General features: G+C 38.4%; 3 protein-coding genes across 3 annotated transcripts; 2 read left to right on the forward strand and 1 right to left on the reverse strand.

Annotated features, from left to right (window-relative positions):
- Window positions 1–523: 523 nt before the first annotated feature.
- LOC131783264 (protein patched homolog 1) lies at window positions 524–18,314 on the forward strand. Its single transcript, XM_059099991.2, has 24 exons — window positions 524–885; window positions 3,202–3,391; window positions 3,803–3,872; window positions 4,168–4,271; window positions 4,616–4,721; window positions 4,825–4,923; window positions 5,837–5,955; window positions 6,465–6,612; window positions 7,019–7,150; window positions 7,805–7,963; window positions 8,114–8,212; window positions 8,581–8,706; window positions 9,505–9,623; window positions 9,862–10,285; window positions 10,877–11,113; window positions 11,633–11,711; window positions 12,068–12,210; window positions 13,257–13,364; window positions 13,523–13,592; window positions 13,907–13,995; window positions 14,099–14,428; window positions 15,118–15,260; window positions 15,869–15,968; window positions 16,436–18,314. The coding sequence occupies exons 1-24, from the start codon at window positions 702–704 to the stop codon at window positions 16,712–16,714; spliced, it is 3,657 nt and encodes a 1,218-aa protein (XP_058955974.2). The 5' UTR covers window positions 524–701; the 3' UTR covers window positions 16,715–18,314.
- A 376-nt stretch (window positions 18,315–18,690) lies between these two features.
- LOC131783263 (DNA-directed RNA polymerases I, II, and III subunit RPABC2) lies at window positions 18,691–21,604 on the reverse strand. The gene is made up of 6 exons (XM_059099990.2): window positions 21,566–21,604; window positions 21,277–21,340; window positions 20,678–20,720; window positions 20,256–20,349; window positions 19,427–19,498; window positions 18,691–19,061 (listed from the first exon to the last, which is right to left on the reverse strand). The coding sequence occupies exons 1-6, from the start codon at window positions 21,586–21,588 to the stop codon at window positions 18,971–18,973; spliced, it is 387 nt and encodes a 128-aa protein (XP_058955973.1). The 5' UTR covers window positions 21,589–21,604; the 3' UTR covers window positions 18,691–18,970.
- Window positions 21,605–21,675: 71 nt separating this feature from the next.
- On the forward strand, window positions 21,676–26,853 carry LOC131783232 (RNA 3'-terminal phosphate cyclase-like protein). The gene is made up of 9 exons (XM_059099960.2): window positions 21,676–21,815; window positions 21,955–22,026; window positions 22,403–22,578; window positions 23,033–23,107; window positions 23,777–23,901; window positions 24,373–24,498; window positions 25,243–25,399; window positions 25,657–25,760; window positions 26,564–26,853. Exons 1-9 carry the CDS (start codon window positions 21,689–21,691, stop codon window positions 26,721–26,723), a joined length of 1,122 nt encoding a protein of 373 aa, XP_058955943.2. The 5' UTR covers window positions 21,676–21,688; the 3' UTR covers window positions 26,724–26,853.
- The last annotated feature ends 137 nt before the right edge of the window (window positions 26,854–26,990 follow it).

Consider the following 26,990-nt stretch of genomic DNA (forward strand, 5'->3'; position numbering starts at 1 on the left):
TACGGGAAGTGTACAAGGGGTTTGGTATTTTCACTGGTTCATTCGTATGCCAAAAACTTCAGAGATGAATACAATTTAGATATTTCAACGACACCTTGTTTTGCCAGTGGAGGTTTCCTTCAAGTCACTCTATCTCCCGCCCAAGAACTCAGCTTAAATAAATTTAAAAATGCATACGCCTTGACATGCTCGCCATTTGGAGAATGTTATGCGGCCCTTTTTCAAGTGGGCTGAGTGATATTAGCTGCGATTTTGTTTTTTATTATTGTTATTTATTGACTTTGTTGCCGAATGATTTTTTCACAGTTTAAAATCTCCTTAGCCACTCGCCAAAAATATGACGCGTGCAATTTTTATTTCTTAAAACAAGAGCGCTCTATTAAAGATCGTGGCTACGAAATTTGTTTATTCGACTTCAGTAAAATATTCGTAGAGGGCCTCATTTCCAATTCCAGTGGAGTTCCGCTCAGCCTCGATCACATGCCTGATATTCAAGCGATTAAATAAAATGTTCTGTGGGAAATGTCAAGCACAACGAATGTAACCATGACATGAGGAACAATTTAGTATAGTAGTAGAGGTGTTTTAGGTTTTAAGTAGGAATTTTTTCACGGTTGAATTCTCTCTAAGTTGGAATCTCCGTGACTGGATGCTAGTCGTGGGTGAATTTTCTTCAAGCGATCGTGGTTAAGATCGATTCCATGGGTCAACGAACAGCGCTAAGATTACGTTCAAAACTGCAAGCGATCTTCTTCAAGTTAGGGTGTTTCTGCCAAAGAAACTGTTGGGTTGTTCTCGCTGTTGGATTTTTTATTCTTATCGGGCTCTCTATTGGGATCATAACAGCGAAAATTGAGACAGATGTGGAGAAATTATGGATGGAAGGTAAGTTGTGTGAGATGTCTATTTGTCTTTGCGGCAGGTTGGAGAAATAAGTTAAGTGTACCAATCTCATTCACTTCAGTGTTTACAGCAATTCGTACTCTGACAGTAGAGTTTACGTTTTAAAAAAATGTATTCTATTCGAAATAAGCTCTCATCGGTCGTTGATTCTCTCACCTAAATGCCTTCTCAAATCGGCGAACGAGGTACATATATAAAATGTCGCAGCCTTCCACACTCCGGCCTTTGCGAAAGTTTACTCCATCAGTATGACAAGTGGTGTTTCAAGTCTAACTTTGCAAAGTAGTATTTCAACAAAAATTCTGTGTATTTACAGGCTAGCTCATGTTATTATAAATCAAAGCGGTCGGTGTAGAAATTTACGGAAAATTCAAATCAAGCATTGGTCGTGGTTCAATGACTGAAAAATTCAATGTTCTTGTTATCTTGTTTCGGCCAAGTCAGTATCGGCAAAAATCACGTAAGATTTGTTGAAACAAGAAATAAAAGTGATTGAAGCCGTAAACTTGTGTCAAAAATACAAGAGCCATATTAGAATTTGCACCATTTATCTCATTATTTTCGTTTCATAGGCAAAACTGTTTTCAGCAATTCGAAAACCTTTCCATTTAATGGCTGTTTTGGAAGATCAAGCGTAACCGGAAACTGCGTTTTATGCATACAAATGAGCCACTAGTGGTGGCGTGATGCGTGGTAACATGAATTTACCACGTTGCCCTTGTGATCAGCTTTTAGCAGCTGATATTGCAACCTCTATTTGATTGGGTGAGAAATAATCATTATTTTCACTTTTCAACCAACTCCGCTGTAACTTTCCCTCACTGTCAGTGGAAAAATCTTCGTACACGAAGAAACTCGAAATTTCCAACTGTGTTGAATGTTGTTGGTAAGTTCAACACAAAATGACGCGGCAAAATTTCGCTATACGACAAAAAAATTGAGACAAAGATCACGTGGAGAAAAATTCGGAAAGAGGAGGTGGATTTTTATGCATGCACAAAAAGTAGATACTAGAAAAAAATCGTTATAAAAAAAATAACATCTATCGCATGAGCTCTGATATACGTGAAAATGCAGATTTAGAGCGTTAGGGAAAACACAAAATTAGCATAAAAAACTAGTAACAAAACTTTAGCTTGAGGCTCATGTGAATAGGTTGATTATGCAATGAAGCAATCGCTAGATGTAGACTTCATTTTTTTCCAATTTTGAGTCAAAATTACCTGTATACTGTGTCAGATTGTTGACACTGAACAATCGTAGAGTTCGTTATGAAACTTCACTTTATTTGATTTCGCATTCCTAACGTCAAGACTAATTAAATTCGTCACCCGTAAACACGGAATTTGTCAGAGAAGGTAATGGTAACAGTATGTACTTTCGAGTTGTTTCTTAAGGGAAACAGCACGATTTGTGCAAAAGTCCTTCGTTTTCTGCAACAAAAAAACTACCTCATCTCCGCCCAACAACGGGAAATACGTCGGCATTCGAGAGGCACGTTTTCAACTCCTTTTCACATAAGTCGCTTTCCGGTCTTTCTCGATGTTCCTAATATCACCTTAAAACAACAACAACTAAAACAAAACAAAACAACGAGCAGAAAAATTTAAAAAATAAATAAATAAAGAAGAAAAAATCGATATGTTTCAAGGGGAGGCGAGCGTGGCCGCCAGACGAATCTCGTAAATTGGAATGAAAATTTCCCCATTTGAACAAATTAGCTTGTTTGACGAGATGAAAATTGATAGGCTGTGCCTCGTCAAGAAAACATCACGTCTTCACAGTCTTGTTTTCCTCGTGGTTACAGGGCTGTTCTCTACCAAGGAAAAGTTCAACTTGAAAGAAAAGTAATGCATAATATTTTGTTAGGAACCTACTGTAGATCGTTTAAGTAAGTGCAATTAAATGACGAATCTGGGGATAGAGAAAAGTGTTAAAAGCTTGTCACTAGCGGTAACAGAGTTTGTGTGTAAGCTGTTTGCTGCAGCGAAAAAAAATCGGTTTGATACAAAAGCAACGCAAAATGTTTCCGTTAGGAACCTACTGTAGATCGTTTTAAGAAGTCATATTAAGGGACACATCTCTTCATAAAGAAAGTCTTTAACTGTCGGCAGTGGTTGGGGCAGAAAAAAATCTGAGCACGCGGTAAGAATTCAAACCCACTCCTCTCTTATTTTGCGGAGAATGTTCCATTAACTGAGACACAGGGAACTCGTCTGTGATCGACGTTTATCTACTGGTTTAAGATAAATGCTATTTATATTTTGTAATGAAAGTCACTGCGTTTTTACTCTACAGTTGATGGAAGGCTTGAAAAGGAACTGCAGTATACAAAGGATTCAGTTGGAGAAGGAGCAGGAACAACTAATGAACTCATAATCCACGCTGCCAATGAAGGTGGCGATAATATTTTGTCGGTGGATTCGATGCAGAAGCATCTTAAAGCAGTTCAAAAAGCTATAGAAATTAAGGTCGACATATTCGGCAAGTAAGTTTAAATATTCATGAAATGTCAGTTCATTTTTCTGGCCAGCTTTCTTTCGATTCATCGTCCAATTCTTGCCTCGCATTGACCTTAGACGTTAGCGTCTGATTGGTTGTTTGAATTTTGAATTGCGTGTCAGAAGTAGTTCTGGGATTTTTCTACCTTCAGTTGAACTATCGATACGATTTGCATGGATTTCATTGCAGCTGTTAGCTGACTACGAATCCTAAATAAGAAATTGATTTTTCCCAGGACCACTTTATAGTATATGTGACGTAAAACTCCGCAAAAAAATCCACAAAAATATAAACCTTTTTACTGACACTAAGTAACAGAACAACAGAGATGAAAACAAACGGGATTTTAACTTATTTCTACTGTTTGTTTTGTTTTGATTTGTTTGTTTGTTTTTAGGACTTGGTCTCATACAGACCTCTGTTACGTACCAGAGGTTCCATCTTTTAATAATTCTTTAGTGGACGGGGTAGGTGACGAAATTATTGTTTACAAATTGATCTACTCAAATATCTATTTCTACCCTATGTCCTAGCTTCTATTTTCTCGTGAAAGTGCAATTTGAATTCATGAAGAAAAAGATATTTTTTCAACAAATGTTATGGCGGGTGCATGGTGGATCGTCCTGCGTTCACTTCCCGACTTCTCTTGGGAGGATCAAGGACTGGACTCGAGAAAACGGCGGAAGTCGAGCCTTATGCAAATAATTTTAGAATTAATTGAGTTACAATCAGTCGCGTCATCCTAATCCTGGTGTCTTTTAGATCATAGCAGCCATTATTCCCTGCCTCGTTATATCTCCACTGGACTGCTTCTGGGATGGAGCTAAGAATCTTAAACTTAGAGCCGAGCTACCATCCGTTGCCAAGTAAGTATCTTTAACTGCAATATATTACCTTTGATTTAGCGCTTTGTTTAAATGCGGCGAATTCGTCTCTTAAATTTGCTTGGGAGTTCAGAGGATTTTGATTGTGTTACGTTGAAATTTACCTGATTTCCCCCCCCTCCCCCAAAAGGCGCTGTTATGTTCCTATGACCCCCCCCTCCCTCCCCACCCCACCTCACGGGCAGTCAATTTTGTATAGTCCCCACTTTTAATACTCTGTCGGCGACGACTGATACCCCCCTCCCCAAAGAAAAATCCTTCGTCCCAATTGTATCCTTAAATTGCTTTGAGGCTTTAAATTGTTTGTTTTGTTTGTCTGTTTTTAGAGTGTTTCCCTTAGAATGGACAGAAAGCAACCCGACTTTTCTTTTAACACTGTTAGATCAGTTTAATATTGAAGGCAAAGAGGAAATTAAAGATCTGTTTGTCAAGGTAGGCAGTAAAGCGATTTTTTCAAATTCTTGTCATTAACTTTACGGCCCAACTTTGATTATTACTATTCAAACTTTAATTTTGGTATTGATTCATTTGTTAGGCTGGTATCACCAAAGGATATCAAGAAAAGCCTTGCCTTGACCCGACAGAGCCTAAATGCCCGAGCACAGCTCCTAACTCTCCCTCAAAAACAGGAAAGGTAATTTTGCCCCTTTCTTTTAAAATAAGATAGAAAAGTATAGAGTGGTTCTCCCTTGATGGCAGAATCACAGCGGTGAAACGTAGGGCATGCGTAAGTGATATGTATTTTCGCCGGCCGCGCGCCGATTTCCCGCCCAAAAATTTCAAGGAAAACATAAGAAACAACTCCTGTTATACATGACGTGGAGGAAAAAAGAAGTATTTCGATACATCAGGGAAAAGAAACAAAAGTAAAGAAAATTAAAACTTGAATAACTTCAAAATAACTTGATTCTTTGGCTTGCGTGGTTGCGTATAATTCCTGTAAGACAACATGGGTCTATGCGCCACCCAACGTTCACACATGCGTAATCGTCTGACCGCTGTTTGACCCTGGGGGCTGAATGCGCGTACGTGGCCCTTTTTGCCTGGTCAGTTGAATATCCAGTTACGATGCAAGTGAAAGCTGCCGTTCAATATGCTTTGAAAGGTGATTGTAACCTTTATCTCCGTGTAAGACACCATAGTCTGTGATCAATGCGATAAGTACTGACTGTGAATATTTGAAAATCATTTATGTGAACTGCGGATAAAGATGTGAATATGAAGGCGACTGGGAGCTGGTTCACATCGCAGTTCACATACATTATTTTCATATATCCACAGTCATTTATTCATCACTTCACTGGTTTATTTGGAACCATTATAGTGACGAGCTCCTAGTTGGCTTGTAAGCTCAGCTGGTAGAGCACTGCACTGGTATCGCAGAGGTCATGAAGTCAAATTCCGTCCACGCCTGAATTTTTTCAGGCCTTATTTTCACTACTGCTTAAGTAGTGTTCATTACTGCGAGGATCGCTTTCATTTTCACGAGATAAGCACTTCTGGGCAGTAAGATTTACTCATTTTGTCTCTTATAATTATTCTTGTAGGCACCAGACGTAAAGTCAGAGCTAAATGGAGGTTGCAAAGGTTTTGCAACAGAATTTATGCAGTGGGCTGAAGAGCTAATTGTTGGTGGAGTAACAAAACACAATAATACGTTGACGAGGTTAGTAATTATTGATAGATTTAAAAAATATATCTTTATCTGAAACTCTAGAACGTATTCCATTGATTGGTAAGATCTGCACGCCGAAGTTGAAATGGTTTCATTTCGTCGTTAGTGCGACTGGAAAGAAAAATTAACGGTATTTGGATCAAGTGGTCCATGTCAAACCCAAAGTAAGAAAAAAGGCATTAAAAACAAAAGTAAATACCACATTTACATTTAAGTAAACGTACCTGATATGCGAGAAAACTCAGTTAAAGAAGTCGCGATTAGGTTAAGATTTGCATCTGATTGGTCGAGAGAGAAAGAGAGAGAGGGAGAGAGGCGCAACTTTTGTTGATGAATGGCAGAAACCTATAATAAAAAACCAATTCAGTCGCGGATCAACATTATATTTGCGTATTTCCGATCGATAGAATAACGATATAAAGTATTAAAAAACGCACGCAGTTTTCTCTCTTAGGTTAACGAAAAGAATTGTATGTTGAAACTTCTGGACTTTTTCTCAGTGCCAAAGCGCTTCAGACAATTCTCGTTCTCGCGGGTCCACAAGGTCTGTACAAACGATGGGCAGACAGATCTCAGGAGTTGAATGTACGTTGGAGCTTGGATACTGCGAAACAAGTCCTAGAGGCATGGCAACGGCGCTTTACAGAGGTAAAAGTTTCCCCTGATCCTGCCAGATATATCCTGCATGTTAGGGCATGCTGTGTGTAACCGAAAAGGCCACTTATTCACTGGTTTCTCACTTGGCCCCACCGGCCATATGATGACAGAATAACATTTATATATATATAGGCATAAAAAATTATCTAAACGCGCTTGATGCTACATCAAAATGCTCGAGTCATGTTCCTCGGGAGCGACACTTTACGTTCACAGTGCCTATCCACATAGGATTGTGAGGAAGAGGGCACTTGCAAACAGACAGAGAAAACTTCCAGACGGAGTCCCAGTACTTTATGTTTCTCCATATGCATGTTACAAAGACGGGGACTGACTCTGACATCTATTTGAGTTTGTTTCGTAGTCAGACATAACCTGACTTTCTCTACCTCCGTAGGAAATCAATGAAGACGTCAAAGAAACTGACGAGTTCAGTATCCTAGCTTTTGACTCAACCTCTGTCACTGACTTATTGAAGGAGTTCTCAGAGACCAGCGTGTCAAGAATTGCCATAGGATACGTACTCATGGTAAACACTGCTGCTTGTAAAATAACATCTTCCGATAACCCATTTAATTTGATCATTTGAATAACAAGAAATATTATTTTCCAGAGATACAATTTAACAAACCAGCCCTCACCTCCTCTCCCCGTGTTGGGGAATAAAATAAACTCCTCTTGGAAGTGAGGGAGACTGTCCTCTCTGCATGACTTACAAATATACCGCCCTCTGTACCTTTCTTACTTCATTTCACGTGTGATCAAATAAAAACTTTAGTTTTCCCACATTTAAAGCTTCCCGCGCTTAAGATCTCTTCCACCCGATTCTTTTTCGAAGTCCTCTGTAAGTGGAGATTGTGTAAGCTCTTTACACATTTATCTCGTTCCCAGTCCAGCTTCTCTCATTCAAGTTGAGGTTAAGTTTGTCTGCGCCACCCCAATCTCCCCGACCACCATTCTCTTTGGTTCCCATTCTCGTATTTCCCTGCCTCACTTTAAACTTAACAGACCATTCCAAGTCATAATCTATCTCACTCACCCACCCCACGGCACAACACAAAAAGCATACATGGAGTCCACATTTACAACATTCAACTCTCTTGACCAGCGATCAAAGTCAAGAACCGCTGGGCAAGAAGAGCGCAAGCTCAGCTTGAGACTAAATTTTCTATTCTTATTTCAGCTCATTTATGCGTGCATAACTCTGAAGCGCTGGTGTGAGCCAATCAGATCTCATGGTGCCCTGGGGTTTGTGGGTGTGCTCTTGGTTACGCTCTCGGTGGCTGCTGGGTTTGGTTTTAGTGCATTGTGCGGGATAACATTCAACGCTGCATCAACTCAGGTAAGAATAATAACATTCAGGTACTCCTCAACGAAATAAGAAGAACAGAAAACCAATGCAATATATCGTGTGGACTCACAATTCGGGTTTTGCACCGATAGCAGTAAAAGCAACTGTTGACGAGTGACGTGGAGACTTGTTTTTTCTCAGGTGTTACCGTTTCTTGCCCTCGGTCTGGGCGTGGATGACATGTTTCTTCTGGCTCACTCGTATTCCAGCTTAATACGGGGTGGAGACATCCGCCATGTGGTAAGTTTTGTAAATCATAGTGAGAGAGAGGATAATAGAACCACGTGATGATATTTAGGGAAAGGTGGGAGAGCAAACCTACTTTAAACTTGAACGAGAATACTCATTCGATGCGTTGGTGAAACTCAATCAGCCAATTAGCTGCAGAAGTGAAATCGATTTTTTTGTTCTTTTTTGCGCAGAAGCAAGAGCGAGGAGAGCGCGATGGGTGCGACACGCGCGTGTAGAGGAGCACAAGACGAGGAGCGCCTGTCTTGGCCTTTGCTCTCTCTCTTAACACTTTTCCCGCACGCTGATAAGTAATAGCCAACAAGAGCTGGTAATTTCCGTCAATTAAATCATCTCATCCACTTCTTATTTTCTGACAGGAAGAAGTTGGCTACTGTCTGGGAACCACTGGGGTTAGCGTGTTTCTGACGTCATTCAACAACATGTTAGCGTTCTTCATGGCGGCGTTGATTCCTATACCAGCCCTGAGATATTTTGCGCTACAGGTACAACTTAAGTCTCCTTCTCCATAAGTCTGTTTTGGATTTCACACGATGTGGTCATTGAGTAACATCAAGTAATCGACTGCTATAAGATATTTTGCAAAACGGGTTGCGGTTGTCGTGGTGTGACTTCAGTCAAGGAGTACGAGGGTAGTCTGGTTAATATTTGACGAGGAGTGCACAGTTGATGATTGCGAACAGGGACCCTTTCGGGTTGTTTAGGAAGATCGCACCAGCCTTTTTCTATAACCAATCACAAGGTGTGTTAGAACGGTCAAAATTAATGTTACTAAGTATTATAAACTGAGTTGATAAATTAAATTGGCCACCTTAAAGAGTTTCAAAGCTGACATTTCGAGCGTTAGTCCTTCGTCAGAGCGAATGGCGAAGGGGCTAACTCTCGAAAATTCAGCTTTAAAACTCTTTACGGTGGCCAATTTACGTTATCAAATCAGTTGATAATACTTAATTATCCTGTTATACTCTCCCACCGACGCAGCACCACAGTTTCTTTAGAAACTTACTCCGTTTATTCAAAATCAATGTTGAGTGGCTACAGGCACCCGGGAAATTCTTGCTAAAACTGCTTTCAAATCGTAGTTCAATATATGCAGAAGTGACGCCTCTATATAAGTATTTTTGTTAAATAAGAAAAAACCTATTGTACTCTGTTTTGCATAATAAACAGAACTCCAAGGGTATTGCTTGGTGTTACCTGCCTCAGCCATCAGCTTTGGCAGTTACCACTAAACTCGGCCTTGATATCACGCTTAAACTCATCTAGTGATTGTCAATTGTCAGGCTGCTGTTGTTGTTATCTTTAATTTCATCGGAGTCATCATCATTTTTCCCGCCATGCTGGGAGTCGATGTGCAAAGAATGAGACATCATCGATACGACATCATCTGCTGTTTGAAAAGGTCAGCTGTGATTTGTCCAATGTACTGATCTTAGCGTCACGTGCTAGGTAGCGTTGCGTGACGAATGTTCCAAATAAGGCCGCCATGCACGTAGAGTAAGTGAGCGTCATTCTCTCTCAGAACTAGTAACTAATCAAAGATAGGTCAAGTGTGTCACATTAATAATAAATAAATAGATAATAATAACTTAATAAATGAATTAAAAGAGGAAAACTTTTTCAACATCAATATCTTGCAGCTCGTCCAAGAATCAAGGTAGTGAAGAAGTGTTGTCTAAAACAAGAAGCGAGTTTCCATCAACAACTGAAAGAGAAAAAAATCAACATGAACTTGAGCACTCCGACAATCACGCTGTGTCTAAACCCTCCAATACCATGGTCATGAGCAATGGAAAATCAGATTCTTCTATCGGCGAGGTCCTGGTAAACGAGTATACAAATAACTTGGACAAGCAGTCTAAACTGTCTTACGATAGCGAAGCAAGTATGATGAGAAATCACCTCAGTCCTAATGCATCACAGCATGGTACTCCGAGTAGCGTAGTTGATTCCTCAGTAAATGGTAAAGATGATGGATCTTTCCGGTACAAATGCGCACCTATATCGCTTCAAAATTTTGCCACAGTTTATTATGGCCCTGCACTGCAGAAAACGCCGGTTAAGGTAAGCATTGGCCCGTGACGTTTTAAGCAACCATTAGTTTTATAACTAGAATTACAGCAAAAGGTTATGGGTCTGCATAAGATTCAGTATACAAACTGATTTTCATAATTATCAGAGGTAATTCCCGACTTCGGGGCGCGAAGCGACCAGAAGAGTATTGCTACTCTCCGTGGATTTTCTAGTCGATTGAAAAGCCCCCTCTTCTCTTCCCCCTGGCACCTCTGACAGCTTACCGATACCCAATTCTACTCTTAGGTGCACAGATAGATACTCTGTGAGCGGTAAGTGGCTCGCCCAAGACTCAGCTAAGGCTCGAATCCAGACCCTCCAATTCGTTTTTCAGCGTACTCGCCATCAGACCACCGCGTTTTCTACAAGCGAGGGAGCTCAAGTCTTTTTCTCATGTTTTACCAAGAATATTGAAACTCTGGGTATAAATTTAATGTCAGAAGTCTGTTTCTCTTCCAATAGAAAGTGGGTTTTGGACGGAAAGAGATTTCGCTTGACAGTGACGATGAGAGAGTATGTTAGTGTTCTCTCGTCTCCACCAAGTGTTCTTAACCACCGACTGTACAAATATTGGTTTTTTAGGTTGCAGTGATTTTCTTCTTTCTTGGTCTTCTTGCTGTGGGGATCTACGGTGCCTTTCAAGTGGAAGACGGTTTAGAACTCACCGAAGTAGTTCCACACAACAGCGTAGCGCACAAATTTGTGGAAGCTCAATTCAAGTATTTCTCATTTTATCCCATAACTCTTGTTACACAAGATAACTTTGACTACGCCAACAAACAGAACACTTTATTATCCTACCACGAAGCATTTAAACAGGTGGGTTCATAGCGACACGTTTTTGTCCACTGTAGCTCTAAACATTTCTTTCCCAATGATCTTGATAGTCAATTGTTTATTTAATTTCGATAGCCTTCTGTAATACTAAAACAAATGTCATTACAATACCCAATCAGAACAAAGGTGAATATTACAACGAGCCAATGAGAACTCAAAGTAAAAATAAGCAGACCGCGCAAAGCGCGGGAAATTACAGTGACACGGTTGCAGTTGACGACTTTAATTTTGCTTCTGATTGGCTGAAAGGGTGGCGGGAGATTTGTAGACCAATCACAGAGTGTGGTGAAGAAAGCCTAATAAAAGCGACCCTGAATTGAAAACTGCTTCATATTAGGGTACTACAGTATAAAAATATATAATATTAAATACTTAAATGTCAGCTAGAGAAATCATACTATGTTACATAAGAGTTTATTTTTTAAAGGGGCGAGGTTATAAATTGGAAGCAACTGTTACATAAGGAAACGAATTTGAGCTATCTTTTTTCCCTGTCAACAGATACCAAATGTTATTAGAATTCCTGGTTCAGAAGAAATTCCCAAATTTTGGCTTATGTACTTTCGAGACTGGCTCAATGGTAAGGATTGTAACTTATAAATTTTATTCGTATTTTCTGAGTAAAATTAAACCGTGATGGAGCATGATTAGGTCTCGGCCCAATACCTTGTAATAGTCGGATAAAAGTGTAATAAGTTGAGACTGAAAATTTAATAATTTCATGTGAACTTCCTAGTGAGCCGTGATCTCAAAATATCTTTGTGACGGAGCTTGCAAGTACTGACAGGAAAGTCATAAGGTGTACTGCCGAATGCACTGGACAGCGGATTGTAGGTCCGAGGTTCAATTCTTCTAGGGGAATCAGAATTGATTCTTAGTTCCTAGCTCGTAACAAGACAATAAAACATCTTTGTATGATAATCATCATTCTTTTAGATGCACAGACGTCATTTGACCAAGACTGGGCCAATAAAACCATAACCGACGCTGGCTGGACTGAAGCAGCATCCAGTACTGGGGTAATGGCTTATAAACTACTATCTCAGACAGATGAATCAGATAACATTGACCGAACACAGGTAAGAACTTCAACCTCTTTTAATGCAGTGTTTTGAAGTCTGATTCTCTCCCTTCATAAAATAACTGGGATACTATGATCGCCCTGATTGATCAAAATCTATCGTTTATTTCGCCGATGCAAAATTTGAAGGTTATTTCGAAAACTTTGTAGACCACTCGCCTCCGGTTCGTGATTAACAATATCTTCTCGATTAAACGCCCTCGGCGTTTATTTAATAATCGGCAGTTTGGACCCGCCGTTTTCTCGATCGAGGTCGGTGTTTAATAAGAGACCGAGGTTTAATCGAGAAAATACGGTACTTTTCTTCCTCGTATTCTTCCAAAATCCTGCGTGTGTTATTACGCTAGTAAACTAATCCAAAGTGCGGTCTGTTACTTGAACAGCTGCTTTGATACAGCTGGGATTAAATATACAGTGAGTTCGACCCTTTAACCCTTAAAGTCCCACTAGTGACCAAGACAGAATTTCTCCCTACACTATTAGTACGATATCAAGCAGACAAGTAATGAGAATAAAGAAAAATATCAATTAAGGGATTATTGGTTGATCCAATTCCAAATTCTCCAAACTAACATCACATAAATTGTATGGTAGACAGTAAGGAGAATTACCAATGAAATCTTGGGAGTTAAAGGGTCAACCTCTAAGAGTGACAAGCATCTTATTTCTCCTCATTTTATCATCACTGAATCAGACAGGAAGAAAAGGAAAGCTACCAGAAGCTCTTGATTGTTAAACAAAGTCTCCTTTACAGTACCACATGAAATGTTTCCAAGGCAGTATGGAGAATTTGCATGCTCATTTTAGGGTGACTAGGTCCAGGTTAAGTGACCCCAGAGGAGATTAAAACTAAAATATTTTAGTGATTCCAGTGAGTGACTAAAACGTAATTGCTTCATAACCTCGTTGTCTGATTGGTGGAAGTGACTCGTGCGACTCATCAACCAATCAGATGTCAAGCAAACGTCATTCACAACAAGGTCGCGTGCTGTTTACAGTTCCTTATCATGCATCGCGTGTATTTATTGTGTTATTTCTTTACAGGTTCGAAACTACAAGCTTGTGAGCAATGGAATCATCCGTCCTGAAATATTCTACAAAGCTCTCACAGTTTGGATCGATAGGGACGTATTAGGATATGCATTTTCACAAGTATGTTTAAAAAAAAAAGATAGACAACAACGTGTTGGGCTTATGTAAGAAAGATTTAAGATTCACAAGTATGTTAAATATTTTTTGAAGAAAAAAATTTGTTGAAGAAACAACAAAGTGATAGGCATCAACGTGTTGAGCTTTTCTTTTTTTTGCAGGCCGACATTAAGCCAAAGACTGTTGACTTTTCAAATACAAGATCCTCCCAAGATGATAAAGCAATGATAGGTAGGAAAAATACTCTGAAAATTTAGAGTTTACGCTTTATAGCGTTGTTGAGCAGGGCTTACAATAGTCAGACTTGATCAACTGCTATTCCGAAACGGAATACTAAACATAGACGGGCAACATGGAGGAAGAAGTTGCGCAAAGATTGGTGGGTAGAGATTCTTTCCATTCTACCATCCATATCTTCTTCAAAATGTATCATCAAGCTGCGCGCGTCATTCAGACGACCGGGACCGAATCATCACACCCAGAGAAGCCTAACGTCTTACTTTTTTTTTAACTTTTCCTACCCTTAAATGTGTTCTAATTTTTAGTGGCTGCAGCTCAACCGATCACGTTCGCAAAGATCAACTTTAACGTCATTGGTCTTCAAGAAACAAAGGACTTTGTAAAGTTGATCAAGGTAATTAAACTCCTTTTTGGGTATTGAAATATTTCCAGAAAAGTTTTGTTAGCAAGACAGCGACCTTGAGCTTTTTCAAAATGAGCTTTTTTTTTCTTTCCAGGATGTTCGAGAGATTTGCGACAAATACGCCGAAGAAGGACTCCCTAACTACCCCAGTGGGGTCCCCTTCACGTTTTGGGAGCAGTACATTTGGCTAAGGCGGCAAATTATCATCGCAATTTCCATATCGTTGGCGGTGAGCTTTTTAGCAATGGCAGTGTTGTTGTTCAACATCTGGGCTGCAGCAGTCATCGTACTTGTCTTGGTGATGATAACAGTTGAAGTGTATGGCTTCATGGGCTTGGCTGGAATAAAACTTAGTGCTGTACCTGCAGTGACACTCATTCTGTCTGTTGGAGTTGGAGTGGAGTTTACTGTACACATGTGCATGGTACGTAATAGCTTTTGCTTTACATTACAGAACGCGTATGTTTTCAGAATTCTCTAATGTAGTAAAGCAATTTTAAAATGAAAGTATTGAGCAATGCGAGATTTCATTAGTCTTGGCTTACTTTACTATGATTGGTCTGGGAAACTCACGCCATCTTTTCGACTAATCAGTTGCAGCGTCATTGATGGCTGTGTTTTCCCGTGCTTTAGGTTTTCTAGTGGCTCCTTTTGTCGAGTTTTCCTTTCTTCTGACAAGCTGTTATACAAGAAGTTTTGTGGTTCTGGCTTTTTAATTTCATGCAACTGAAAAATACATTGAGCACAATCAGGTTGAATTTCAGATTGTCCTAAGTCGTTCCAATGGAATCTCAGAAAGTGCAGATAAAGAAATTCCAGAACGAATTCTTACACCAAGGGCGCGAAAAATGACAATGCGTGTTATGCGCGGGAAAAAAGCAACCGGTACAAAGGGCGGGAAAGCAAAAAGGCTCTGCCAAATGTCAAGGGCGGGAAAACTCAACCAAGCCAAAGCACTGTTGTGTTTATCGATGTAGCTGATTGGCTACGAGAAAACTGTATTATGAATATGATTGGCTGGAAAATTTACCTACCGCTTTTTGGAACCAGAGAAATTTGCTGGGCAAGAACTTTGTTGAACACTTATAATTACTGTGTGCGTCACTTTCCTAGGCATTTATGCAGGCCGTCGGTGATAGAAACCAGAGGATGCAGAAGGCAATAGAACATGTGTTTGTACCAATCGTGGACGGTGCCATCTCAACGCTTCTTGGCGTTGTGATGCTGGCAGGATCCGAATTCGAATTCATAGTCAGGTGAGACAGATTTGCTGATTCAAATTTTTACGAGAATGGTCACTCACTTCAAGTCCTCTCTCTGAAAGCATTAAGTGCACAAATGCTCTTTCTTTACCTGTTTTGTTGGACCTGAGAAATCCCATACTTCACACCTGAACGTTGCGTAGGAGCTACGTAAATTTGAAATTCACTTGAACTCTTAATTTTCAAGTTACATTTGCACAGAATGTAATTGTAATACGGATTCTGTTTTCAATCACTTTGTATAGGGAATAAGATGATTTTTCGTCCAATTTGGTGTTAATGAGCACGAGCAATTCTTCAAAGACAACAAAATTTCAAATGCCCGTAAGGCAAGTTAGGGCATGTTACAACAAATTTTGCTGTCTTTGAAATATTTACTGGGGCTTATCAACACCAAATTGCACGAAAAATCATTTTGTTACTTGTAAATAATTTTCATAAAGAACTTATCACAGAAAGTCGCGATGGACGAAATTTTGGCAGCGCGTGCGCTATTTGTAATTTGCATTCGTGTTACATGAGAATACACTCGTTTTCAGTCAATCAGTTGCGCGTATTTTTTTCATGTACATTATTACATTTGTAACTAATTTGTCTTTCAGATACTTCTTTTACCTTCTCCTAGCATTGATATGTATTGGCACATTTAATGGCCTCCTATTTCTACCAGTTTTCTTGTCTCTGGTCGGGCCTGGAGCAATGGTAAGCTGTATAGATTTTTCTATTAACAAGACTTTGTCATATTCAGTTATCGATTGAAAGTTTGTAATTTTTGAAACCCGATAACCCTTGGTTTAACCCACGAATTAATATAAATGATAGTTTAGATAAAATATATCAAAAAACGAAAAAAATATTTGAAATGTGCGGGAAATATCTTGCAAATAGTGTTGAGCGCAAGAAATGGTGCAGCCGGAGATAAGCGCGGGAAAATTCACACTCTTATAGTAACGATAGAATTTGATTGGCTGATTAGATAATTTATTAAATCTGATTGGCTAGATGAATTTTCGGTACTTGTTTCGGACATGATATGAAACAGTTTGAATGCTTTGCAGCTTTCAGCCCATAAAATTCGAAAAGTACACTTAAAAGCAAACAGAAGGACAATTTTGTTATATTTCAAACCTTTTTTTAATTTTATCCGGATCGTGTTCGTATTTTTTCAGGCAACTGAAGTCCCAACTCCCAGCCTATCAAATTCATGGGCCATTCAAAACCAGGCAACCGCTCCTTCCTCTGCTGGTTCAGCGATAAATGATTTGGAATTAGAACAACATGAGCCAAGCAATGAAACTAAAGGAAACGAGAAACCTCTCGAAAGGACCAATCCGATGATTAAACATTGGGCACAAGTGGAACCGACGTATGATAAAGAACCAAGGAATTCAGACATGGCGACGATTGAAGAGCCGCGTCAGCATGAGCTGGATGATGTCAAATTTTGACGTAAAAAGTTTAATTAGTTAGCATACCATCAATATACCAGAAGACCACCTCGACGTGATTTGGAAGCCGCGACTGACTACTAACTATAGATTACTCGTCCCAGTGCTCACGGTCCTCACGTTTCGTTTAAAGGCGCGAGCGCTGGGAAAAATCATTTTCAAGTTTTTTAGATTTAGACGCTGGAGATATTTTTAAAGCCCTTCCTAAAATTTCACTTCAGTGTGTTGTTATTACCACCATCATATAAGATGTTATGTAATACAAAAATATATCCATGGGCCGCACAAGGTGTGGTAATTCTGTCCTTCCCAAATAAGATTCTAAAATAACTGATCTTTCGTTGACTTGGGTTTTTTTTGCTTCAACATGCGCTAAACGTCCCTTTGTATATCGACAATGGCGACCTCACTCTTTTTCTATGAGGATTTTTTTTTGCATTTTTTGCGTGACATGATTGTTTCTTCCGTTCTCCTTTTTCTTTGAAAATTTGCACGGGAAATTGACGCGCGGTGTGCATGCGCAACGTTTGACCGCTGTGATTAATGTCTACTTCTCTCAGGTATTCACGGTTCTCAGCGGTTCTCCATCGAAGCAAATAGTGCTTCAAATACCACTATTAAATGTAACTTCAATAAGGTACACTACTTATTTATTTATTCTACAGTTAACTGATGTGTTATCAAGTAAATATATCAGGCTAACTATTAAAAGAAATTATTTAAACAATTGAATTTACACACAGTAAATTATATCCCCTTTGTTTACATAAATATCTGTTGAAATGCATCAATTATTCTAGTATTTTTCTTTAAATTTTGAAGATATCTGAGCAAATGAAATAAAATTTCAGATATTGCAAAGGAAGCACTTTAACAGAATGATAAGTTTACCAAAGAGCACCACATAATTACCAATCCATCATTGTTTTTTTTAGAAAATGAATTTTTTTAAAAATGGTTTATTGAAAAAAAAAAAAGTATCCAATTCTAAACTCCTACTTTTGGAATTATGACAAATATTGCACAATAGTTCTATACTTGGTTATCAAGATATGATTAATGATTATGTAAACTTTTTATTTAATGTATTTTAAGGAAAATTTTGTAAAAGGAAAAAAAAAGTGTTGGATGTGAAACGTTTTTTTTTTAATTTAAAACTTTAAGGGTTCAGTGGCTGGACTTGAACAAGAGTTAGCATTAAATGTTTGACTGTACGGGCATTGTATAATTGTGTAAAATGTCACAACATTAGAGGAATATTGGATGTAAATGATAAAAGCAAAACTTTTTTTCTCTCAGATAATTTTGTTCCTCCACTCAAGTGTTAACCGCAAAGAAAACCTTACCCCACCCACACTGGTCACTAGTCTCCACTCAAGCAAAAGATATATTAAGAGGAGACCAAAACGACCCCTTTCTGAGAGGCCTGTAATTTGAAAAGTAAAGAATTCCTGGCCTTATTTCAGGTCTTTTGTATTCCTATAAAGTAGCCCTTCTGGCTTAGGCAGGAGGCAACTTGGGTAAAAACAATATAATTATCATTGCGAGTGAGGCCAAGAAAGCATATCTGCATGCAAATAAAAGAATAATAATCTTGCCTGACATTGTGACAGAGGTCTATGTTGTATTACTATATCTCTTAGTTGGTATGTGTGTGCTATGATTGGTCAGTTTAGGGGGCTGTATTTCATGGTACCACCCAGTAAATTCAAAATCTGTTTAAATGAAAATCTTCACCCTCCATTTGAACCTGAAGATACAATATATATCTTACTGACCTCATTTTCTCAGTCTGTACTGTAAGTTACAGATCCTAATTTTTTACACACAGATTTATGAGCTATGGGCTTCATGCACTGGCCATATATCCAAGGTGAAAAATCTTGATCCATAGCATACAGTATGGACTGAGAAAGTGAGTTTAGTAGGAGGTATATGATTATTTTGAAACACAGAATGATAATTTTGCACAGAACTGAAGTAAAAGCAGAGACTGATCTCTTTTTACTGTTTATCAAAAGCATTTTTCAAACATGACAAAATACATTATTAACATACTACAAAAATACACTGCAGGTGTGAAATAATTGAAAATCTCTTGAGGATATACAGAACTCTCATGGGTAGGGTTAAAAAAAGGAATGGGTAGTATTTTTAATTTGTAAATATGGACATAAAATGAACTAAGATGCACACATAAGTAAGCCATCAAAACATCAAACAAATGCTGACAACTAAACTACCACCAATGCAGTTTTATTCAGTGATGATCAGTTCATCTATCCCCCAGTCTTCATGGCTTCCGTCTGGAAGATATCGCCGAATAATAATGGGGATTTTTCTTGCTCTGAAATAATATTGAAAAAGAATTACGTAAGAGGTTTGCAACTTCTGCCACTATTTTTCCAGGTTCATTTGTCATATAGTCTAATAAATATTATCATAAATCTGTATGAATTATATCACAGATGCTGCCATCCCATTGGCTATGCTGCCCACTATACATGTAGATAATTAACCCTTTTTTTCTATGTAGTAGTTTATTCTGGCTTAGCACACATCAACTATCACAAAACAGAGATCTAAGTAGAGATATTAAAAACTCTCTTTGGATTACATTGCTGAGTCAACTTGGTACGGGCTGTTAAACTAATTACGCTGTAAGTTTTACCTTAAATACTCTGTTAAAAAAAAATTCATTAAAATTCTTACTTGAGTTCCTTCATGGCTATCTGTAGAGGATCTGTCTGACCTTCAAGTTCCACCATAACCGGGGCACCCATACTGGTTATCAAAACACAACAGATAAAAATTGTGGTCTTGCCAGAATGGACTGAAATAGTCTGTAGCCAAAGTATAACTTAAAATCTTAGACTGCCTCCCAGTTAGCTCAATTGGTTAGAGCACTGGACTGTTGTGCGGGAGATTGAGGGTTCATGCCCCAGCCAGACCAACACTCAAGGTCTTAAAATAACTGAGGAGAATGTGCTACCTTTCTATAATGTCAAGAAATGGATAGACATTCTAGTCTTCTCGGATGAGGACGAATAAACCGTAGGTCCTGCCTCCTTTTTCTATTAATTAGTCTATTTGGTTAGGCAGGGGATGTTAAAGAACCCACTTACGAGATTACTGTGATGTAGTCTAGCCTGTTTACTGGGAATTGGGGGGGGGAGGGTCTGGTCTTGTCATTGGTAATGTGGGATTTTCTGTAATTGGCTAAAGCTGTAGTGGTCTCCCTGCCTGAGATAATTAGGCAAAGCTAAATAAATTAAGATTGCAATCTCTACCATTAGGGCTTTAACTTTCTTTTTTGTTGAGTTAACTAGCCCTTTAACTCCCAAGATCTGATTGTTAATTCTCCCCTCTTGCTGCAACACATTTCCTTGTTAATTGGTTACAAGAATTTGGTGTTCAATCAAGGTGATATCTTGTACCTGATGAGTTTGAGTATTCTCATCACTTGTTTGCTGAATAATGTATGGATATTACAGGGAGAAGTTACATGTTAATCACTTCTGAGAGTTAAAGGGTCAAGTACCTTATCTGTAGTGCTCTAGTTCCTAATACTCTTGCTCTCTCATATTTTGTCATATATGGTGTTGTGATTCTTTTTGTTGGTTCTTGGCTTTCTTCTGCAAATTGACATAAAAAGAGGGAATTAACATTACATTTAAGCAATTAAAATGTCCAATAATTGTTATAAAATGTTCTTCAGCCTGACATTGTGGGAAATTCACTTATGAGGGTTGTAGTAGCAACTTTGAAGGATCATGTAACTTCCCTACTTAAATAAAATGAAATGCAAGAAACATTTCCTCATCCTGTGTCTTATAATTAACATGGTTAACTCTTTAAGGCTAAGTGGCCACAACCTCTCGAGTTTTTGGCTTTGTTCTAGTGGATTACCTTATTTAACTGAGATTTTATAGAACACTGTTGAAAAGTTATTGCAAACCATACCTGTTGTGGGCAAAATGTCAATATTATCTGTGTCTTCTGTTGGCTGAAAAAAAAACACAGTAGGATATTAGATACAACCTCCACCAGGAAAGGAAAATAGCTATAAAGAAGTATTTTACCACTTTTGATTACTGTGAAACTCAGAAAACCATGAACTTCAGAGTGAATATTACTTTATAAAATTTGATCTATGCAAGAAAACATGGCAGCCAGCCGTCAGTCAGGTGTGAGAAATCTCAGCCTCACGCAGTAAGCGCTGATTAGCTTGTACACTAGTATTTAATTTTGCCTACACATCCTGATCTCACATATGATTGGTCATGACACATTATTATTCCGGACACGATGGTTTTCTGAGTTTGAAAGAAATGTAAGTGCCTTCAAACTGGGACGTCATTCTACATTGTCGGGAAAAAGATCATTACTATCCTCTCTGAGAGTATCGTTACTATATCAAACTAAAAATTTTCATTTATTAGATTCTGATAATCAGTGAGTGATGTTTGACTCACATGTAACCGAAATTACACGTGCGTTGTCAAAATTATGGTAGATCCACTAAATTAACTTATTCAGAAAATAATGGCTAGAAAGCTGACCTCTAAGTCATCTACATCTTCAAAGTGGTCTTCTTCTTCGACCTCATCGAGGTCATCGTCATACCTAGAAGAAAATCGAGAAAGTTCTCCATCGCGACTTTAGCCGTTAAAAAGTAAATTGGACAACGATTGCTTCGTTTCCACTATTATCAACCACTGCGACAAGAAATGACTTTTGATCGACATATAAAATGCGAAAAAACGTTAATTCAGTATGTAGTTGTCTACAAGTGAATCACTGCGGAAAAGATCTCAAGATTCGCTGATTTGGAATGTCATTGTCACTCACCCTTCCAAATCGTCGTCCGCCATTTTAACGAAAACGTAAATTACTGGTCCAGCAGCAAAATCCAGAGTGTAAGAGTACATCATATATGACAAGTGGAAAGGTCACCCACGTGCGTTTTTCAACATGGCGGCTGATTTGACATACGAAGGTTGTAATTTTTTCCGACAAAGACTTCTTTTGGCGACGCTTAGCGGTAAATCAGTGAAAATAAAAAACATAAGAGCTGTTGAAGACGATCCTGGGCTGAAAGGTGCGTCCATTATTGAACTGTTTATAGAAAACACAGCCTTTTCAGCTGCTGACTTCAGCTGCAAAAAACTTATATAAAATATGCTTCGTGTTTTGCCGTGTAATTTGAGAATTTTTGCTGTCTATGTAACCCTTTAAAGATTTTGAAGCAAGTTTTATACGGATCCTGGACAAGGTAACAAACGGATCACGAATAGAAATTAATGAAACAGGTAAGTCTTCAGATCATTGATCAGATAATTTTGGTTATTTGTTTACAAGATTTTAATGAATGATAGCACTGCCCGGCCAGATAATGTCCATTATAGAGGTCCTATTAGGGGTTATTGGGATACGGAATATTTTGCTAAAGGTTATAAGGATACGGGATACTTAAGGAAAAAATTAAAGGGATATGTAAAATAGATATTCCAGGATGTACTTGAATTTTAGGATAGAAACTACAGGAAGTAACAGGATACAGGATGTTTAAGCTAAACATTAATACTATAGGGGACACCTGCCCCTCCCCCCCCTCCTTCCTAATGGGACCTCATTATTAAAGCTATATTATTCATATGTTTGGTTATTCTGTTTCCTTTTCCAAAGGTACAATGCTGTTTTATAAACCTGGCCTGTTAACTGGAGGAACCATTGACCATGACTGTAATCCTCAAAGATCCATTGGTTATTACCTAGAAGCAGTGGTACTGCTGGCACCATTTTGCAAGAAACCTATCAGACTTACTCTGAAAGGAATAACAAATGACAGACATGATCCAACAGTAAGCCAGAAATAATGTCATATTTTTTTATTGCAGAGAATTGACCCTTTAAGCTCTCAGAGTGATGAGCTTCTAACTTCTCCTTAAAGTACACTGCTGTATAATTCAAGAAGATCATGAGAATAACAGAAATGATCACCAACATAAGAAGCTTTGATTGTTACACAAATTCTTCTTGTCATCATCAAAGCAAATGTATAGAGAATCAAAGAGTATGGCAAATGTTAGGTTGTAAAGAGTTATAGGTGAATACAAAAAAGATCAAATGTATAATTCTAATTTGTGTTGATTTTTTTCCAGTTTCTCTCTGTTTTGTAAAAACTCTTGCTACATATCTAATAGTGTAGACAAAAACAAGATGGAAAATGAGCTCATATAAAGGTGCATAATTAGATTACTTCTGAGAAATATGCCTTTCCTAGAATTTGATGATGGCTGAATGATGTTATTTTAGGTTGACATCATTAAAACAGTTACTCTCCCTCTGGTAAAGAAGTTTGTGGTGGATGATGAAGGGCCAGATTTGAAGGTATCATTAGCTATCATTAATTAATTAAATTATTATTATTATTATCATTATTAATGATTTTCCAAGTAGGATTTTAACACATGCAAAAGATTGAGTCGTGCATTAATTGTACCTTCAGTGAAATTAGCTGGAAAGAAAGTTAAATGATATGACTCAGCTGCCCCTTTCAACATGATTGAATACGTCTCTACTCCATGAAGTAGTAAGTTAAGTTATGTAATCAACAAGGTCACCATAATAGCTAAGCAATTCTAATTATGTACATTTAAATGTTAGAGAAGAGAGGAGAGGCGCACACCTAGATACCTGGTATAGTGCCCCTTAATTTAGGATTAAAAGTTATTCACTAAACTAGACTTAACTAAAACAACTTAGATCAAAAAAGAAGACAGAAGGTGAAGTACATGAATAATTAATATTGACTTAGACAGTAATGTGAAATTGCTTTATTCTGGTTTGTAGAGAAAAGAGGACCTCAATAGATCATTCTTACTAAACATTACAGGGGCCAAATTTTTTACCAAAACAATGGAATTGGGGCAAAGTTGGTGTATAAGACAATCCCATGAGATTTGAACTCCTTTCTTTTTTAATCAATTTCTTCAATTGTTGCTGTTCAGAATGTGAGGAAATAATGTATTATCATTTAATTGACTTTTTTTGTCACAGATTGTGAAAAGGGGAGCACCTCCAGAGGGAGGAGGGGAGGTGGTATTCTCTTGTCCTGTGAGGAGAAACTTGCGGCCATTACAATTCACAGATCCTGGTAAGATAAAAAGAATAAGAGGCCTTGTGTATCCTTTACTTTTCCCCTCGGTATAAGTGTTACAGCTATATTACAGGGACTGCAAGATCAAAGTGCTTGCTGATTATTTTTCATGTAATTTTTTTGGACTTATTTCATTCTTTGCATTTTTCATACCCCCTTGTAAGTGTTTTTTGTTAAATTTGTTAGCGTTTTTCCTTGTCAGGCACACCTTTTCTCACATAATCCATACTGCATGTTGTTTCATAGTCCTCTTGTATTTATGTGTTATCACTTTTTAAGTCAGTTTACCAAAAGTTGCTCTTGGCACAGTTCTCTTAAATAATTTTTTTTTATTAGCTTCAACCTACTACTTCTACAACTAGTATTGTTGCTGTCTCAATAAAAGATATTTCAAGTTTTTGTGATAACATTTTTGCTGTTACAGAGACCATTACACATAGACCACTAATTTTTTTTTTGAAAAAAAGTTGATTTTCCTTAACCAAACCTTAAACAGGTATGCTATGAGAGTTTCTCCAGCTATTTGTAATAGGGTGGTTGATGCAGTGCGTGGTGTATTGAACCAGTTTGTGTCTGATATCTACATTTATACAGATCACTGCAAAGGAGGTCAATCTGGAAAGTATGTCATTTTAAAACAAACCTTTAACTTTTTTACCGGGGAATCATCATGTTTCACCACAATTCATGCAGTAAATATCCATAGCAAGACAAAAAATTATCTTTCTGTATTTCCTTACTAAGCATAAAGCTTACCATGTTTCTTCTTCTATTTACAAAATGTGGTGCTATCAACATTGCCGATCCTAGCAGAGTGCAGGATATGTGTCATATATGAAATTCCTAATGGGCCTTAGAGTCTCTGTGGCTCAGTGGTAGAGCATGGGAGTGTGGAATCTGAAGGTTTGAGGTTCAATTCCTCATGGGGACTCAGAATTTTTTCTTTGTCCTGTGCTCATGAGAAAACGAAAACCATATTTCTTAATATCCACAGTGGCAAAATTTATGAGAAGTTTTACTACTCCTCCCCTGCAAGGGGTGACCGTCCATTGTAAATTTTCCTTGACATTTTTTAGATTTACTTAAGAAGTTATCAGTACCCATTCATACTCCTGAGCAGAGAGAGGAACTGTGAGGGTAAGGTGTCTTGTCCAAGAAGGCAAAGTTAAAACGCTTGCTAGTTCTCGCGCCCAGATTTGCTAATGCAACTGAGTCAGTGCACTGCTGTTGTGCTGGTGATATTACGATAAGCAAGCTTTTCAGAGTCTCTTAATACCAAAGATGCAATGTGTTCTTTTGTCATAAGCATGGTACACCATTAGTCATCAGATTAATGATAATCATGATTAAAAATGTCTTCCTCCAGGTCACCAGGGTTTGGGATCTCATTAGTTGCAGAATCAACAACTGGTGCCATGCTAAGTGTTCAGACATCATCTACCCCAGTAGGGGAGGGTCAGCCAGTTGTCCCTGAGGATCTTGGCAAACAGGCAGCTGAAATGTTACTTGAAGAAATTTACAAGGTAAGGTTTTTCCTGCTTTGGTCAGTTTCCTTGTTTATACTTTGATCCTTCATTGGCTCGTGATACGTTCCTTTGTTCTGGTTGGCTACTGTGATTGCTTTCAGTTTTGGATGTATGACACTCAATCAAAATGCACTTCATTAAGAGCTCTTGGCAGCTGGTGATCAGGCTTACACTCATACCAGCTTTTAAAACAATGATTAAAGTATATCTGTATATATGAATCACCATTATTATTGATCTTTCTCCTTTGATAGGGAGGCTGTGTTGACTCTCGCCATCAGAGTGTTGTTCTCCTTTACATGATTCTGGGACAAAGGGATGTTTCTAAAATTCTCACTGGTCCACTGACTCCATTTACGTAAGTAGTTGATAATGTCTCTCAGTGAAAAGAGTAAATAAATTCACACAATTTTCTGTTTGCTGGAGTTATGATCTGTTGTGTGTTATTTGGAAAGATTTTTGTAACTGCTTGGCATCAGTCTGGCTCTCATTCAATTGCACAAAGGAGAGTAGGGAGAAGGAGGAGAAACAGAGAGATTGAAAAGTGGGAAGAGGCAGTGTTAGGGAGTATGATGGAGGACACAGGAGGAGACAGGGAGGGAGTGGGAATGGAGAGAGGATAGAAGCATTGTAGGGGGTATTTGGAGTGCACAGTGGAGGGGAATGAGGTAGCAGGAGGGCAGGAGGAGGGAGAGAAATTTAGAGGAGGACAGGGAGGGAGGGAGGGGGAAATGGAGGGAGACAGAGGGATGGAGAGGGAAAGAGAGAAGGAGAGGAGATGATGAGGAAGGAAAAGATAAAGAAGAGAGGGGAGATAGGAAGAAGGAGAGGGACAGGGTGGCAGGGAGGTGAGGTGTAGAGGATGATGGGAAATGAAGACAAGTGCAGCTCAGATAGAGGAAAGGTCGAATGGATAATAGGAAGAGAGGAAAGAAAGGGAGATGATGGAGAATAGAAGGAGATGAAAGAGAGGTGAGATAGACAGGAAGAAAGGAAAGTGTTGGAAGGAAGGAGAAATGGAGAAAAGTAAGTGGGGAGGGAGGGGAGAGACGGCTTGGTGGTGGAAGGTTCATCATCAATGTCATGATAAATGTTATTTTTTCCTTTCTACTGAGTAATTCTTTGAAAATTTTCTCAGTGCTATCATCAACTCTTTTACAGCATTCAATTTTTGAGGCATCTAAAAGAATTTTTTGGAGTGATGTTCAAAATACAAGCACAACAGAGTGATGACGACAACAGTGTAGCAGGAGGAGAGAGTAAAATCTTGCTATCATGTGTAGGGGCTGGATACACGAACATTAACAAGACTATGGTGTAAACAAAAACAAAAAGCAGTGAAGTCAGGGATATTGAGACCTTGATTCTGTGGGAATTTATTTATTTTTTCATATTATAGAGTGAATGTAAACTTGTCTTCATCTCAAATAAACTCATATTGAGACATGAAATGTTTTTAATCGAGTTTCTGCAATGAAACGTTGAAATGAAGCGAAAAATCTTTCATTTTAATTGTAAAACTGTAATAGCGCGCTGATCGAACTGAAGTGCTGACAAGAAATTGCCTTTCTCCGAGATAAACGTAACG

This window comes from Pocillopora verrucosa, chromosome 12 (genome assembly GCF_036669915.1).
Source record: "Pocillopora verrucosa isolate sample1 chromosome 12, ASM3666991v2, whole genome shotgun sequence".
NCBI classification, from domain to species: domain Eukaryota; kingdom Metazoa; phylum Cnidaria; class Anthozoa; order Scleractinia; family Pocilloporidae; genus Pocillopora; species Pocillopora verrucosa.

Excerpts from the sequence above, each read along its gene's own strand:
- LOC131783264 (XM_059099991.2), top strand. The coding sequence starts at position 702 with ATGGGTCAACGAACAGCGCTAAGATTACGTTCAAAACTGCAAGCGATC. Across the intron at positions 8,213-8,580 it reads GTGGAGACATCCGCCATGTG|GAAGAAGTTGGCTACTGTCT; the intron begins GTAAGTTTTGTA and ends ATTTTCTGACAG. Across the intron at positions 12,211-13,256 it reads ATAACATTGACCGAACACAG|GTTCGAAACTACAAGCTTGT; the intron begins GTAAGAACTTCA and ends ATTTCTTTACAG.
- LOC131783263 (XM_059099990.2), bottom strand. The coding sequence starts at position 21,588 with ATGGCGGACGACGATTTGGAAGG. Across the intron at positions 20,721-21,276 it reads AAGATGTAGATGACTTAGAG|CCAACAGAAGACACAGATAA; the intron begins GTCAGCTTTCTA and ends TTTTTTTTTCAG. Across the intron at positions 20,350-20,677 it reads TGACATTTTGCCCACAACAG|AAGAAAGCCAAGAACCAACA; the intron begins GTATGGTTTGCA and ends GTCAATTTGCAG.
- LOC131783232 (XM_059099960.2), top strand. The coding sequence starts at position 21,689 with ATGGCGGCTGATTTGACATACGAAGGTTGTAATTTTTTCCGACAAAGA. Across the intron at positions 23,902-24,372 it reads AAAAGAATAAGAGGCCTTGT|GTATGCTATGAGAGTTTCTC; the intron begins GTATCCTTTACT and ends AACCTTAAACAG. Across the intron at positions 25,761-26,563 it reads GGTCCACTGACTCCATTTAC|CATTCAATTTTTGAGGCATC; the intron begins GTAAGTAGTTGA and ends ACTCTTTTACAG.